Here is a 17,676-nt window from a genome sequence, read left to right on the forward strand (position 1 = left end):
TATATATATATATGATATATGCTGGGGATTTAGCTTATATATTTCTCTTAATTATTTCACAAGGTACAACTAAGTTAGAATTGCAATCCTGAGATAATAGGCAGTTTTTCATGGTAGACGTGCATCTCAGTTCCCCAAGTGAGCACTGCCAAATGTGTTCATTTATTTTCCTTAAGTACTCAGCTAACAGGGAATTCAGTGACATTCGCTCCTGTGGCTCCTTTCCCAAAGCCTTGCCAAGGTAACAAGCTAAGTGATTTGATGCCTTTACCTCTAACATTTTAGGGCCATTCTTAGTGAACAGGAAATCACCGCTCAGTATTGGAAACAAAGTTTGCCCTTCTCTGGTTTTGTCAGCAACCTGGGAAATGCCTGCAAAAGATGTGAACCCAAGGAGATTTTCAAAGCCCCAAACCTTATTTTCTATGTAACTCAAAATATTTCTCCCCCTTTTTCCTAGTTGAATTTTTCTCTTCTCACCCTTCAGGAAACATGGGACAATCTCATTAAGGGCCTGAACTTTGGAAATAAAGCTAAAGGGAAGGCAATTCTTCTTGATAGGCTTTAATAAACTACCTTGAAGGAAGGGAGCTTAGAGTTCAATGTTTGCCTGAGAATATTTACTGGAACAAAATAGATAAAACAATATCTCAAAAATTCTTCTGAGATATGGTTTGAACCAACTGGTAGCTTATTATGATAAGCTGGAGGTTATGAGAAGCATATTACATATCTCGCCTCATTCACTCCTCTCAAAAATCCTTCTGAGGCTAGGCCCATACTCCGCCCATGCTGCGGGTGAGGAAAATGAGGTGCACTGTATTTACGTCACTTTTCCAACACAGGCAGTAAGTGGCAGAACTGGGATTTGCCATGAGGCTGGTTTTGGGTCCACTGCTTCATAGCTGTGTCCCTCCTTCTGTCCCACTTAGCTGCACTGTCAAGGTCACTGCCATTTCTACCATGGGGGAGCTGCTGTGGCCTCCTCTTCGTGGTTCACTGCTTCTAACTACTGCCACGGAATCAGACCATTCCCCCAGCCAGCTCTTCTTGGCTTCCCTGAAGAGGCCGATTACATTGCCCTGCTCTATCTGTGTGTGGTTTACTTCTTCACGTTCCTTAAGTCAGGAAAACTATTTCTGATCGGGTCTCCCCATGTTGTGGCTGGTGCTTCTTGTATGAAGTGTGGGGGAGATGTCTCCTTATGGATACTAGACTTCCTAAACTTGTACATTACCGGGAGACCTAGATATCTGCATTTAGTGGGTTCGGTGAGACTGATTTCCTCACTTGTTATGATAAATCCAGGGAAAGGGCTCCATAAGCTCTACTGTGAGCATCACTGCTTTAGTCTCTTTATCTTTTCTCTACTTGATTCAAGTCAATGCTTGTTTGGATAAAAGAACAAAAATGATTTCAGAGCTGTTCAAATATGAAGGCAATTGTACTGAGGAGGGCAAAAAATATCACGGAAAAGAACATAGTCAGGGCACCGAGGAATTGGAAAATTGTCAAAGAGCTCTTTTATTATGCTCTCATTGAGGCTTCATCACCCACCATTTCCTTTATTCTTCAGGTGACAGAACATATCTGCTCTACCCAATCTCTACAGATTAGCTTTTTGCTGCTAGCTTGTGGCCTTATCAGAAGAAGGGTGAATGATTGTGCCACAAAATCTGACTGCATCATGCTTATTAATGATAATGACAATCTCCATATTGGTTACTTAAATGCCTCAAACGAGAATGTAACTGGCTCAGCTCATGGTCCAAGGACCAGCTGACTTTGATCAATTGGCTACTGTGGTACATGTGTTCATGGCTGTGTTGGCATAGGAGGGTGTGCAGCCGTGTGATGGGAACATGGCCATGTAAGCGTACCACTGAGTCAGGCATTATACCTGTGAGGGAAGTTTCCTAGGAAGACTGCTGTGACAGAGACGAAAACCCAACTACTACGACTCCTATAATATTGTTGGATAAATCATCTTAAAACTTTTTTTTAATCTTGTCACTTCTTAACTTCACTATTGCCTACAAAATATGGGTTCACTCCAAATGACTCTGCATAGGATTCTAAGCTATCTGGGACCTGACCATTCTGCCCCTTTCTTTAATCACCTGCTCTAATGGAACTTTATTCTACAGATGGCCTCTACTCTTTTAATCCCTAAAATAAACGATGCTCAATCTGGAATATTTTCACTCCCTCCAAGCTCACCTTCTTTTCCTTTAGAGTCCTTGTTAAACCTTGCCACCCCCATGATGCCTATCAAGATGGTTCATACTTCTTATCCACTCAAGTATTTCCTGCCTGAATGACCTGTTCTGACCTTCAATATATTTGGTGTTATGTTATCCCCTTTTAGATATTTCATCTTATTTCACTGAACAAAAAAAGCCTTTAGAAGCAAGAATTAATTTATAGGTACCTGAGCTCTCTACAGCCTAGAAGAAAATCTCACAATATAACATGATCACCAAGAAAATAAGCCAAAGAACTTGAGAAAAGTGATTTCCCATTGATGAGATCAAATGTTGAATTTAATAATGAAGTTTGAGTTTACTCTTATTTTAAGTCAACCTGTCGGTAACAGTTAACTTTGACTGCAAATTGGATTGGATTAAGAGGTATCCAAGAGATTGATAAATCACGCTTCTAGATGTGTCTGAGTGTTTCCAGAGATGATGGGCATGTAGGACTGCAGCAAACTGAGGTAGGTGACCTGTCCTGAATGTAAACAGCATGATCCAATTAGAGCAAAAGCAGAAGGAGAAAATCAACTAGCACTGCCCCCCCATCCCAACTGCCCAAGAGCAATGGATCCAGTTGGCATAGACTGAAACCTCTGAAAACATGAGCCACAATAAATCCTTTGCTCCCTGAAGTAACTAACACACCATGTAACAGATTTGACCTCCATAAGTGATGATTTCCTTTCATATTACTTATCAGTTCCATTTATATTCACACAAAAGTTATTTTAATTCAACTGGCTAAGGTAAACTCAGTATCTACTGATCATCAGAGAAAACAATGTTCTGGCAAGAAAATTTCAACTAAAGACAACACACCTAAGATTATCACTGTTATGAAGAATTTTAAATGAATGAAGAGAAGCCAGTATGGCAACATACAAACATAAATTAATTTTAAAATACATTACCTCATAGCCAAGTAAATGTCCATTACTCAACTTCCATGGAATGGAGTTCCATTCAACTTCAATTTCTGAGGAAGACATGCTACGGGCAGACACCTGAGATGGGGCTACTGTGGGCTCTGTTTAGGAACAGACGTTGAAATATAATAATAATTTTGGCAGTTAAATAAAAATACCTCTTTTGAACATATTTTTATAAAAACATTCAGCATATGTGAAAGTTTTATATGTGTTCTGTAAAAATATTTGAGAACATGCCCAGCACTAGAAAATACAGAAACTCTACAGTAGGAAGGGCTGGCATCGTGGTCAGAATTTTCTTTGCTTCATGGCCATACTAACCTGGACTTTCCTCCTTCTCACCCGTTTCCTTGGTATCTTCCTTCTCTTCCCTTCTTTTTGTTCTCTGCACCCTGCCTCTGCTCCCTTCCCCAGAATCTCAGGCCAGCTGCCTGAGAACACCTATTTCTACAAATACTACTTATTTTTGTGTTGCCAAATTAAGGTCAAGGTCAAGCACAGTTCATCTGCTCAGTCAGCATGGGTTGCCCTCTCCAGCTTAAGCCCACAGATGGGATAAATTTAAATCAGATAGATGGCAGACTCTTCAAGGAAACAGGCACAAACACGTTACACACACGTTGCACACAGGAAGACATTCCCTCTCTAATAAATACGTTTGGGTTTTGGGGGATCCACAGTGATTCTCCATTCTCAGGACTCATTTATGAGCAGGAATTCCTGATTCCTCAATATCCATTTCTTTGTTGAGTGATCCCTCTCTCTGGATATGGTTGGCTGATGCTAAGAAAGAGAGAGTCTTGGTTTAAGAATGGGCCTGTTTAATTTTCTCTCCTGAGAATGTGAACCTTAGTTTGAAGAGATGAGGAGTGCTTGGGGCCAATCAATCTGGCACTGGCACACCAGAGGAGCAGATCATTTCCTGAGCCCCAGGGCTTCTCTGATTAAAGTTCTTCATGAGGTTGGCTTTCTAACTCTTTGCCTGATTCCCAGAGGACACCCCAGCAGATTTCCAATAAGTCCCTCACTTTTCTCTTAGGCAAGCTGAATTTATTTCTGATGTTTGCAAAAAAAGCCCTTTAACAATTCATCAGTGGGGGTAAGAACGGTGACAGCAGAAGGGAACTGAGGGAAGCAAGAACAGGTAAAAGGCTGTGGTTGTCCCTCCCTTGTCCTGTAGGCATCAGGGGCTAATATATAGTCCAGGCAGTATCCAAAAACTCCCTGGTTAGTCACCATCATTGCCTAGACCCTTAATCTAACTTTGTAATTTCTAGTAGCTTTGGAAATGGAGTCTGGCATGTAATACACTTTCTTTTGCAAAGATGTTTATACTACTTGAACTCAATAGAAAATGAAAAAGAAAAACAGTGGGAGTCCTAAGAGAAACGGAGTGTACTTATTATTTTAGGAGTAAAAATTGTGGACTGCTTTTGCAACTTACTGCAAGGTCTGGAATGAAGGGAGGACACTGTGGCTCATGTTTCTTTCGTACATGGTGGTGAAGGCAAAAGACCTTGGGTTAAACTATTGGCTTCATCAGTTATTAAATGGATTTTGGCAAATTCAGCCATCTCTTTCACTGGGGTTACATTTTCTCATTGTAAAGCGGGAATAGTAATAATGCATATACTTCATCCTTTATTTGGAAATTCAAAGTAGGTCATGCCTGGCAGGTGGTAAGTTTTCACTACATGTTATATCTTGCCTTTTTCGGTGGGTAGAAGTACATGATTCAACCAATATTTTATTGTAGATCAATAAAATTTTGCATAATCTCTCTAACTTTTTATTATTTTCTACAGTGTTTTTGAGAGAAAATTTAGACGTTTCAATATCTGGAGCAGTTTAAAAGAAAGGCAATAAAATAGAATGTGTTCAGATGAAATATACATTTATCTATACCTGCTGGAGTGCATGTCCTTTACAGTGACACATTCTGCATTCTTGAATGCCATACCTTTGTTCCTCACTATACAGGGAATGGACTTTTCTTGGGCTTTAGGAAGCACTCTAAGTTTTGGAAGCTTCAAGGGACTATTTGATTATTACATGAAGAAGAAAGATGAGCTGTGGACCATAGTATTTCCTACAACACAAACTGGAATTCAGGATATGTTCCCCGTGAACTCAGTTTTAATGAACAGCTCCAAGTGCTAAGGATCCAATGAGTCTTACACTTCAAGTCAGTTGTGGTCAATCTTTATGACCCGAATTGAGAATCTAACTATAGTTTTGATTACTGTTCTTTTAAAAATATATATCTGAAGTCACAAAGAACTTCTAAGTCAGTTGTTGAGCACAACTGTTTTATTAGGTTTAGACTGATGTTTTCCATACCTTCTTCTGCAGAGAACACTGTTGTCACTGGGCTAAATGGTCCTTCACCTTTGTTATTATAAACACCCACTTTAACTTCATATGGTGAAAATGGTATGATGCTCTCATTCCTAAAGACATATCTTGGGGTATCAGGAGATGTCACCACTGTCTGGATCCAGGTGGTAACTCCAAGAGGGCGGAAGGCAACAACATACCCAAAGCCTTCACCATTCTGCAATTCTTCAGGGACTGGCTACAAAGGAAGGACATACAAAAATCACCCTTACACATTTTTAGATTTTTGTAAAGGTCATCAAATAATAATCCAGACTGGATTAAGGAGTTGAATTTAAAAAGGACAAAAACACGAATGGGAAAATCAAGTCAGCTGTTTTTAAACATATACCACTCATTCATAAATATCTAGATAATTAACGAGAATTTTCTGAAATTATTCAAGTTTCCAAACATCTTTTGGCCAAGGTCTGAGATTTTGCAAAGGTATTCTTTCAATCAAAAGTACCTGATATCTTAAATCAAATAAAGATAAGCTACTTCCTAATACTCATTTTATGGAAAGAAATTACATCTTGATAAAATGCTTAACTATAAAGGATTTTTTTCTTTTAAAAGTACAACTTACTAAATCCAAAGATGTATCTGGGTCATTTCAAAAATTCTACTCCTTTTCCATCATGAGATTATGTGTTTTTATTTTTAACAACATCTTCAAACACAGAAAATTTTAGTACTGATACCTCATGACTTTAAACACATTAATCACATTTTCCCCCATTATGATACAAATCAAAGAATGAGAGAATGGTGAAGAAAGAGAAAGAGACTCAGATACATGATGGAATGTGTGACATCAACCATAGGAAATGAAGGGTGACACAGAAAGTGTTCAGGGAATGGCGAGAGTCAACAGCTGGAATCTGAGTCTGATCCCTGTGTTAAAGTGCCAGGTGCCCTTAAAGAAACTGTTTATTGCCTCTGTGCCTTAGTGTTTACAGCTATAAAATGTTGCAAGAATGGAATGAGAAAAACACGTGCAAAATGTTGGAAATAGTGTGTAGCACAGAGTGAACATTCAAAAATCTTAACCACCACTACTTTAACACCACCAGCATTTGAAACGCAAGAACATCATCACTATGACACAGCATCATGAACACCTCTACCACTGTCACAAATGCCACTGATGTCAGCACTGAAACCACTAGAATCGGAGCCACACCAGCACCAGCATTATCACCAGTAGTGGAACCTCTAGCACCACCACCTACACCAGTGACTGTATTACCAATACCCAGAGCATGAGCATCACATAAATGACCACCAGTACCATGGGCAGCACTAGAACCATTAGAACCAGCACCAGCACCACTACCATCAGCACTATCAGGGCCATCACTAACATCTGCGCCACCAGCAAGACCACCAGCACCTTAGCAAACACTGTCATCACCAGCCAGCATCAATACTGCCACCGCCTGCACCACCAGGACAACCAGAGTCAGGACCACTACTAGCACCAACACCATCAAAACCAGCTCCACCTCCCTCAGCACCAGCACCCCTGCTAACATCACCAACAGCACCACTGATGTTAACATCAGCTCCAGCACTACCACTATCAGCACCACCTGCACCAGCATCTTCATCCACACTAGTACCAGAACCCTCACCATCAGCATCAACACTGTGAGCCCAGTCATCACCACCACCAGCTCCAGAGCCAGCACTGGTGGTACCAACATCCCCACTGCAAATACTAGGACGAGTGCCAACACCACAAGCACTCTCCATCAGCGCCCCTGGTCCCAGTACCAACACCATCAGCGTTACTACCAGAACTGCCAGTGCCAGAATCCCCACCAAGAGCACCAATGCCAACACTGCTAACCCCACTGCCACACAGGAGGCTATGACTGTGAGAACAGCAACATCCCGATGAAGAAGATGCTGCCCAAATACTTACATCCCAGGTTATCACCAGTTCAGACCGGCTTCCACCTCCTCCACTGACTTCAGAAGGAGGCACCTCTGGAACTGTGTGGGGCAGAGAGACAGAGATGATACCCTATTTGCATACAGTAATATTTACCTAAAAGAAGACTCAAGGTTACTTATTTTTAGTATATGAAATAATTTAATTATTGACATATAATACATATGCATTTATATGAATATATACACATATATGTATATACATACACACATATATTTTAAATGGTGAGATCAGCAAAATTGTTTATTTATCTATGCATCGTGCCAGGAATGGAATCCAGGCTTGGGACATGCTAAGCTAATGACCTAGCACTGAGCTACATTGTTAGCCTTCAAAATTATTGATATTTGCATGAAATTATAAAAGATTCTGGTGAGACTATCAAATAATTTTTATTTGCATGAAATTATGAAATATTCAAAACCTCTCAGAGAGCAATAACAATACCTAATTGAAAAAGACTTTGCAACTAGTGTGAAGGTTAATAACATAGGGAAACGTGGTTCACCAGGAATGACAGGAAACCGATCCAGTGTAGTCATCTAACTTGTCACTACTCCAAGATAGAAGTCTCAGAACAACATTGGCTTTATATAAGAATGACAAAGATTAAAATCTTCAAGTTGTGTCAGGAGATTTTCTTTATAAACTTCATGCAGATATCAGATTCCCCACTAAAAGGAAGATTTCTATATTTTGTAAACCCTATGACATAATTACGATGTAATGTCTGTGAAGGTGGATCTCTGTCATATAGCAGTACCTGAAATATCTACAAGTGCTGAGCATGTAGCAAACATTCCCCAAATACATGTTATATGAACATAGGGACACTAAGGTGGGCACAGTGCACCTATTTCCCATAATACCTTGGTCTCCTGAGTAAAACAGCATCATTAAAATTATGAAAAATATATTCCATAAGTCTTACCACGGCCCAATTCCTAACATGATATGCTAATTCTATTCCAAATACCATTTTAGATAACACTGATTAATATTATAGATTCTGCAAAGGAAAGTATTTAGGTCTCCTTAGCTGTCTCTATAATGTGATACTATGCATACTTTTCTAATTCTGAGTTTTAATGCTAAGGTATTTTTAGAATTAAAAGCAACTTTATGCTTTATATTACTAGATGATTCATAAGATAATTCAAAACACAATTTGTTCTTAATTTAACACTTGAGAGGCCAAAATGCACTATTCATCAATTGCTGAAGCTCATTTTTGCTGGGCTTTGGTGGGAGAGACTTCCTAGCCGTGAAACTCTCAAACGTCATTATCTTACCACTTTGTCAATTCTTGTTATATATGAAAACAGCACTCCCCTGCTAACAGTATATCTATGTCAGAGAGTAATTGTAAGCTTCAGTGACAAAAATATATTCACTCAACGTGCACTAATGATCATTTACAAAGGAATGAGCTCTTGGAAATGTCACACTACATCAGCATCACTTACATGTGTTTCTTTTGACAAATGCCATATGGCAAATTCTGCCATTACTAAGGTCAAATAATTGTGACAATGGATTATTGAGACAAATTCCCTGTTAGCCAGGACACTAGGAACAGGGGGAATTGAAATACACACCCAAAGAAATATATTAACCCATTACTCAGAAAGCAAAAACACTAACCTGCCTCTTCAGTTCTTACTTTTTCTGAGGGTAAACTGGGTTCTCCACCTCCGATCTTGTTACTGGCTACAACTCGAAATTCATATTCCACCCATGGATTTAACTCCACTACAGTAGCAGTGTGTGTTTTCCCATCAATGACCTCAGGCACTACAAAGGAACAGATTAGGGAGGTAAGAGTCTTCATGCCCTAGCACTGATCTAAAACCCATCTCTATGAGGCCCTGGCATTTGCCCTTCCCACTTTACCTGTTGTGACAGTTTGCCAGCCCACAGAGAAAGGTGTTCTAGCCTGGATAGCATATGATGTAACTGGGCTGTGATTGTCTATTCCTTCTTTCCAAGACAGTTGGGCTGTTGTATCTGTAATTTCATCAACCTTCACATTTTCTGGTGGTCCAGGTGAACCTAAGGAAGGCAAGAATGCAAACAGTGGAGAACAATTCCACAAATGTCATTTTCTTCCATCACAGTGAAGATATGCCCTGTGACCACTTTAATACCTCCAACCTTTTCCATTGTTAGGTCAAACCTGGATGTAAGGCAGCAATTCCAAAATCCTAAGACTACATACTTGCAAGTGACACCTTTTGCGGCCTGTATTCAGCAGGGTTTCTGTACCTTTCTGAATTCAGTGTCCTTTATTTTGGTAAGATGCTTTTTCCTAAATCCACTGCTGTGGCTACGCAGCTCACACTACTATTGTCTGAAGTGTTTTATCTCTGATGCACTCTAGTCATTTTTCAAACCAGTGGCAAATCAGCACCACGGACAGCACCCGGGTTGGCAAACTGTCTCCGGAATTCCGAATAATTCTGATTCTTTTGGAAGCAGACATACACACACTATTCTCTCTCATAGAAAATGTAAGTACTGAATTAATGGCACGCTCAAAGCACAGCTTGGCGGTAGGCGAGGAATGGCAATTAGATTGGGAACTATTTGAAAGGCAGAGCTGAGCTTTTTATTTCTTTCAATTAACACTCATCCTTAATGCCATACTCTCTCTTTGGGGAATCAAATCAATATTATAACTTTCATGCTCATTTGTTATCTCATTCTATTTCTTCCTTCAGTAAGGAATGCCTGGCTAACAAGTGAAGTTAAAAAAAGAGAGAGATTAACATTTACCTCTTACTATAAGTTCAGCAGCAGATGAAACACTGTCTACCCCGGTTTGAACCATACAGACATACTTTCCACTGTGTTTCAGCTGAATGTTTCTGATCATTAAATCACCAGATGAACTCTGTTGGGAAATAGGTAATAAACACATCATTATTTTTGAAACAGAAAGAATCTTAAAAGCTAAGGGCCAAAACAACATCGTGACGAAATCCGTATTTAGAGAGAAAACAAAGGTGGTACTAGAGAGAAGATTGTTATAGTAAGAATTAGTGCCATATGGAACTAAAATAAGTTTAAAACTATACATGACTGTGGACAAGTATTTCTATAGACAAATAAATGATGAGATTTCCCCTGGGCATTTATGCTTTAAGAAATAATTGAAGGGAGAGATTATACTCTCAAGGTCTGTTTATATGCTACCAGGGTGGCATTTCTTTTCACAGCCACTGCTCAGCACCAGCTGAACTCATATGTCTGGTCCCAAGCCCACTGCAATTATCTACCTGAGAAGAAGAGGGAAGCATTTAAGCATCTAGTGGAAGGTACATGCAGCACAACAAGCAGACCAACATGGTTGATGCACTTCTCTAAATTCACCAGAGCTTAGAGAGACTGACATCATTTAATTCCTGAGGTGTAGAATTTAGGCAGAGTTAGTATAAATTTTTTATAAGAAAACACTAAAACATTTTAAACCTGAAAATAGGTTATCCATAAAGATATGCTGGTATTCTCTAGCACCAATTAATGAAATAAATATGTTTCTAACAGCTCAACTTGAAATTGTGCTCATTTAAAGAGAATACAAAATCATGTTTATAAAATGACTAACTGCAGGTCAGTTTCACATATTAGTGAAAACATAGATGGAAAGAAAATAACTTAGAAAGAAAGTTCCTTTAACAATTATCACCAGGCTATGACTGACCTGGTACAGAGAGTAAGTCATATTCATCTTATTAATTAAAGACAGTTTTCCTATAATTGATTAAAAGATGAATTCTAATGTCATATTTTCAGGTAATTTTCTAAAATCTTCTACAGAGTAATTTCTTAAATATTGCTCTCCATTCTTAGAGATTCTTAATGACCTACATATTCTCTGTTGGCTGGATCATATGGTTTTAGATGGAATTTCTTGAGCACAGGGAGAAAGCAGATGTGAGGTGATTGATGGCTGTAATTAAATGATAATCCAGAAACTGTTACATTTGCACATTTTACTTTCATGAAGTTGAACTTTTTCTTTCTCTCCCTCTCTCTTTTTTTTTCCTTGGGGTTATTTAGAAATTTATCCCCAGGATAGAACCTTCAGTGCCTGCTGACCTTTACAAACTCTTCAGGTTTTATGAGTTCTATATACTCACAGGAGGGTGATTATCATTTCCATTGAAAACTCTTACTTTCAGTGAAGAACTGTTACTATTAAATGTGATCAAGGCATTGGGGTGAGGTTGTTATTCTTCCCTACTTTATTTGCTTATTATAAAAGCTACTTGGTAAAAGAGAATTCGAACCAGAATTTTTATGTCCTTAGCCACCTACATATAACTTTTAGGCACACAGGATAGTTGTGTCTCTTGAAGGAGTAAATGTGAATTCAGTATTGAGACTGTGACTTCTGTTGACTTTTGGTACTGACCAGCAATGAAACAAACAATTCAGCTAGATCATAAAAAAAAGAAAACCAAAACTCTTCCTAAAGATATGTAGTCAGGCTGACTGTCAGAGGAAATACAACTTTAATTATCTTTTTGATGTATTGAGTTAGGAAACAAGGCAGTTAAGTAAGGCATATCTATACTGGGGACCACTGTTTTGTTTCAGCACAAATACAGAGCTGTGTGGATGAACAGGTTAAAAGGAAAATAAAATTTAGCAAATATTAAGAGGTCTCTTCTCATCAATGTTTGCCTATTTGTATAAAATACATGTGTACTGCTTCTTTTCTGAGGCTTTCCCTATCCCATTCTATCTACTGTCCTTTAATAAGTAAAAACAAGATTTACCAGAACAAAAGAGCATCCTATGTTTTTTTATGTTAGATTCAAGGACTAAGACTTGTCTAGCTTGTGATCCCTGCTTTCTAGGATGTAAACTCAAGCCAACATAACATGTTTTACACATGTGAAACGAGCTATGTTTACAAATTTAGAAAATTTATTAAAGGTTAAATAAAATCACATGTACCCTGTGAAGATCATTGCAAGACGAAAGGGACAGACACTCATTCTCAAGTCTTGCTGAAGATATGGAGGTGGAGCTCTTACTATTGCTGATAAATGTTAATTGGTGCAACTGCTCCTCAAATACACTTGGAAGAGTCAAATAAGGCAAAGTAGTTACATAACATATGATTCACAATTTCTACTCCTTAGCCTGTACTCTATAGAAATGCATATGTGTCTACAAGAGGACATGCATAGTGAAAAAACAGAAACACCCCAATGTCCACCATTGTGCAACATATAAAGCAGTGTAATATTTGTTTAATAAAATACTATTAAGCCATGAAAATGAATAAACTGTATACACAGATCAACATGGTTGAGTTTTGAGTCTGAAAAATATAACTGTATACACAGATCAACATGGTTGAGTTTTGAGTCTGAAATATATAACAATATAAATCAGATAAAAAAGAAAATATGGCACAAATTTTATCCGAGAGTTGTAACTGAAGTTACCTTTGAAGGAACAGTTATTGCTGGAATCAGTACCATGGGCAAATCTTGGCTGAGGGTCACATTTTGTTTCTTGACTTTAGTGTTGATTACATGAATGCTCATTTTGTGAAAATTCATTGAGCTATCTACGTATAATTTATGTATTTTTGGTACACCGTAATGGCTAGCAAAAGGAAGTTATGATTATGTATAGCTATATTTCTAAATGCTCAGCTTATTTCTTCTATTTCTCAGCTTACGTCTCTATTTCTTATCTTTTAATTTGCTCTTTATTTACATGAATGTAATTCTTCACTTCAATTTCTTTCATAGGAAAACTTTATTTAAAAATTACAGTACTATAGTTCCTAGGGATACAATTTTGAGAGAGAAAAAACATCCTTATATTTATTGAGCTGACAGCTGAAAGACAGGCATTAATCAAGTAACTACACACATCAATGTAAAATTACTGTGTAATGAAAGCTTAAAGTACATGGAAGAATCTGTGATTTTCTGGGGTTTCAGCCAACTAAAATCCAAGCTAAGTAGAAGGTTTTTGGGGAAAGAGGGAGAGAAAAAGATGACCTACACCAGATGTGGGATGACCTAAGGGAGGTGAGAAGACAGCGTATTGGAAGAACTCAGGAAGGACAAGAGGAGCTGAGTGGGGGTGGGCCTTACAGGAATGTCCGAGGTAGTTAACCCACCAGTTGTCTACCAGTTCTCACAAAGCTACATTCCATTTACATTTTTGTCATAATGATGTCAAATGTTTTCTCTTTGGGGAATGTTTACAATTTCTAAGCTGTGCTAGAATTGCTTTCTTTTCTTTTCTCTCTTTCCCCCACCCTTTTTTCCCCAATATTAGAGACTGAATGCAGAGCATTTATACGGAGCTGCATTCCCAGTCCCTTTTTTTTTTATTTTTTATTTTGAGACAGGTTATCTCCATGTTACTAAATTGTCCAGAGTGGGGTCAAACTTGGGGTCCACCTGCCTCAGCCTTACTGCTGTGTAACACCTTGCCTGCTACTCCCTCCCTCTCTCTCACTCTGTCCTTCCTCTCCCTCTCTCTCTCTCTCTCTCATGGTCACTGAACCTTCTTATTTAATTATTAGTTCATCTAATCATATAGATTTCTCCTAGGAAAAAAATCATATTTCCATAACACATTACAGGTATAAATAGTAAACAGATTTATCTCTGAAATAAATATTAGGAAAAGTTTAGTGAGTATCAAGTTAAACAGAAGAGGATCTTATTCACCTTTGCCCTATATTTTCTTAGGTGATGACATTAATGAAATCTTCAATGTAATTTAAAAAACACCTTACATACTAAAAATAAATTAATATATTTACTAATTACATGATGCAATATTCCATGCAGGAGAATAAAAACAAGTAGACAGGTCATTACTAATTACAGGCAGGCTGAAAACACATTGTTATATTTTATCATATGCTAAAAATCAAGGTGTAAAATAAACTTCGGAATTAGGGGAACCTCTTGGACATAACCAATGTAGCATGAACTTTGAATATAACAAATTATCATCAAAACAGATTCCTTAGTAAGCACTCTATATGTCAGTGCTGCTGTGAGAATACCGAGAAACATAATTTTCTAGTTTAGGGAGAAAACATATTTTGACGGCTATTCGGAAGGCAAGGCTGAGGCACAGGTCCTCCTGCTTTGTATCACTTTGTACAGCTGGATCCTGCACAACTGCCTGTATCAATCATTCATCCCTTCACTGGCTTGTCTTTCAAACCCTGACACTGCATGTAAATCATATCCAGCTGCCTTCAAAGCAATCAAGACCTTCAGGTTCCTCCTGGAACCTGGTAGAAGCTTTCCTTTGTGAAGGTCCCTGAAGGAATTAGTAATGACACAACTCACCTCTGCATTTATGACCATGCAAATTAAATCTTGTCACCATCAACCCCAAATGGCTGAGTCAAGGTCACCTTTGTTATGAACATACTATGCTTACCCAAAGGATAGAAAGAACCATAGCCACTGGAATGGGAAAACAGGCCCAGACATTAACAGCTTTAATTTTGACTGATTAAGATTTTCCACTGTCACTTGGCTGTCTACCCTGGTGAAATTTAAGGCAGGTAAGATGCAGTCTGTTAATATTAACATTTTCTCAACTTTCTTTGGTACCAATAAACTGGAATAATTTTTCCATTACAGGATTCAGAGTCCCAGGATGGCCCTTGCTAAGAGTTTCAAATGAGTGACATATTAAAGATCAAACAAACTAGGTTGAAGACACTTCATGAATATTTTAGGTTGTGTCAAATGCCTGACTTGCCTCATAGGTGTTAACTTTCACATTTCAACATCAAGTTTATATTTAAAACTTGGGAATTTTTTTTTCTGTTTTGTGCAGTCTGATATGTTGATAGGGCAACTCACTGAGAACTGGTAATCTCAGTATAACTAGTTGTTGCTCTCTCAGGGATGCTAATGCAAGGCTTTCTGTAGTGCAGTCTGTATTTTAGCCACACCTTTACAAATTCCTATCCTGTATCATAGTACTGCATACTCTATTATTTATTTAATTTTTCAAAACTTTATTAAATTTAAATGAATATAGAAACTGACATGAAAAATGATATCCTAAGTATGAATCTTTTCACCAAAAATAATCACTAACTGCTGAAATGAATGCAACGAGGAGAAAACAGTATGAGTGGAGACTGTTCAAGATAACATGAGTGGGCATTAGTCAAGATTATATGAATGGGTGTTAGTTGAACACTGTTAAAGTCTTTGAGTCTGAGACCTTCGCTCTGCTAATTTAGAAGGGAGATTCGAAAGTATTAGATTCTGTTAAAGACAAATCTTACACACACTTAACCATTCTCCTTAACTTAAATAACTGAAATAAAAATTGAGATAGCAGAGCCTATTCTATACTATATTATTAAATGCTGCTTATTCAGTATTCGGGTTGTGTGGTGAAGAACACTTTGCTAAACTATTTCTCCATATTAGCTATAGTATAAATTAAAGATTAATCCTTTTTTAAAATTACCAGAAATGCCTCGGCCACATCCCAGGACCATTAAATCAGAAGGAACTGTAAAGAGGGGACCTAGGTCATTCTTACAAGCAGTGGGGGTCATAAATCATTAACCTCTTTTATATTTCCCAAATCTAATCTTCACTCTTTTTGGAATTAAAAGGATTGAGATGGTTATCCAGATCTCCCATTCTATACTTCTACAATTAAGAAATGCATGAAATAGCCAGTAAGTTATGCTATACATTGTTGTACTTGTAAGTCGAAGCAACATTCCTATATATGCTGTCATCTTGGGAGGATGGCCAAAAAATTGTATTTGTGAAACAGGTAGTCTCATTTCCTTAACATTTCCTAGGTATTCTTACCATAAATTTAAAACAACAGTCACTGAAATAATTCAACATGTTGATAAATTTCTATAACAACTTGTTAATTAACTTGCATCATTCTAGAATTACTCTTCACTGATGTGGAAATTTTTATATAGAATAAAAATATCTCAAAGGAGAAGACCTTACCCTGAAGAATAATTTAATTCATGAATCCCTTCTAAAACATGTATGAAACATATCGAGAGTACATGTGTACCTAATGATGGCTGGTTCTTGGGAAAAAAAAGAATTCACTAATACAAAGGAATATAGGGCCATTGTTTCATGAAAACTTGACCAAGTTGTACTAAATATCTTATGTTTAGTACTAGCACCTATTACTATTGCTATGTAACAAATTAACCTCCAAATTAAGTGGCTTCACAAAAGACCTTTTGTTCTGCTCAAGAAAAAGCAGGGCTCAGTGAAGACAGTTCATCCCTACTGCACACCTTATTAGCTGGAGTGCCTTGTTGGGGACTGGCAGCTCATTTACATGACTGGTAAGTAGTTTTGGGTGTTGGGTGGGAGTTTAGCAGAACCTGTGGACTGGAGAATTTGTTCCTTCTAGAGGTGAACCTCTGCACAGCTGGTTCTGGCTTCCTCAAATGACATTGGGTGAATTCACAGAGTCAATGTGCCAATGGACCAACCAAGGTGAAGGTGCATGTATTTTATAAACTTACCTCAGATGAGAAACACAATCTGCCATTCCCCTCTAGCTTCCTTGTGGGACTGCCATACTGCCAGCGCCTTGGGCAGCTGACCTACATGGAAAAAGGGTCCCCACATGATCTGCGATTCCTTTGTGTTCTCCCATGAGGAGACTCAAGGGACAGAGAGTTCGGATTTGGGGGTATTTGTTCCCTGAGATTCATCCTTGTGCACTGGTTTAAGCTAACTCTGCTAAGCTAAAATAGGTTTAAAAAAAAAAAACTGGATTAGACACTCTTGCTTTTATGTCAGTAGCCTGTGTGTGGGCCAGAGAAAGAGCTCCCAAGGGAGTTTATTCAAAGAGAATAAAACTAGACCTTCTTCCAGAAAAGTAGCTCCCAAAGAGATCACACCATTTTTATTACAATTGCAATCTGTTGTAATTCCAACAGTTTTCCCGATACTTCAGAAGCATAGATTTTTCAACTCAAAGTCATATTGAAACAGATAAAGAAGGAAAGACTAGGTTTGATATCAAATGTGACTATCAATAGAATATTATTTTCAGATAAAGAGTACAATCTAAAAATTTTAAATCAGTATAAAAAAGGTTTGTAGGGGCTGGGGATTTGCAGTGCCTTACTCGC

The 17,676-nt window shown here is 38.0% G+C and overlaps 1 protein-coding gene across 2 annotated transcripts in view; it reads right to left on the minus strand.

Moving 5' to 3' along the window:
* The window catches only part of Cntn3 (contactin 3), a 246,807-nt gene that overhangs the window by 22,612 nt on the left and 206,519 nt on the right, over positions 1-17,676 (minus strand). For both annotated transcript variants that reach the window (XM_010629962.2, XM_010629961.2), the window contains 6 exons: positions 10,296-10,413; positions 9,414-9,572; positions 9,165-9,314; positions 7,491-7,561; positions 5,525-5,759; positions 3,167-3,282 (listed from right to left, as the gene is read on the minus strand). In XM_010629962.2, the coding sequence (XP_010628264.1) occupies positions 3,167-3,282; positions 5,525-5,759; positions 7,491-7,561; positions 9,165-9,314; positions 9,414-9,572; positions 10,296-10,413 (849 nt within the window). The remainder of the gene's footprint in view (positions 1-3,166; positions 3,283-5,524; positions 5,760-7,490; positions 7,562-9,164; positions 9,315-9,413; positions 9,573-10,295; positions 10,414-17,676) is intronic.

The sequence above is a fragment of the Fukomys damarensis genome, unplaced genomic scaffold (genome assembly GCF_012274545.1).
Source record: "Fukomys damarensis isolate Sample0158 unplaced genomic scaffold, DMR_v1.0_HiC HiC_scaffold_28, whole genome shotgun sequence".
In the NCBI taxonomy this organism is placed as follows: Eukaryota; Metazoa; Chordata; class Mammalia; order Rodentia; family Bathyergidae; genus Fukomys; species Fukomys damarensis.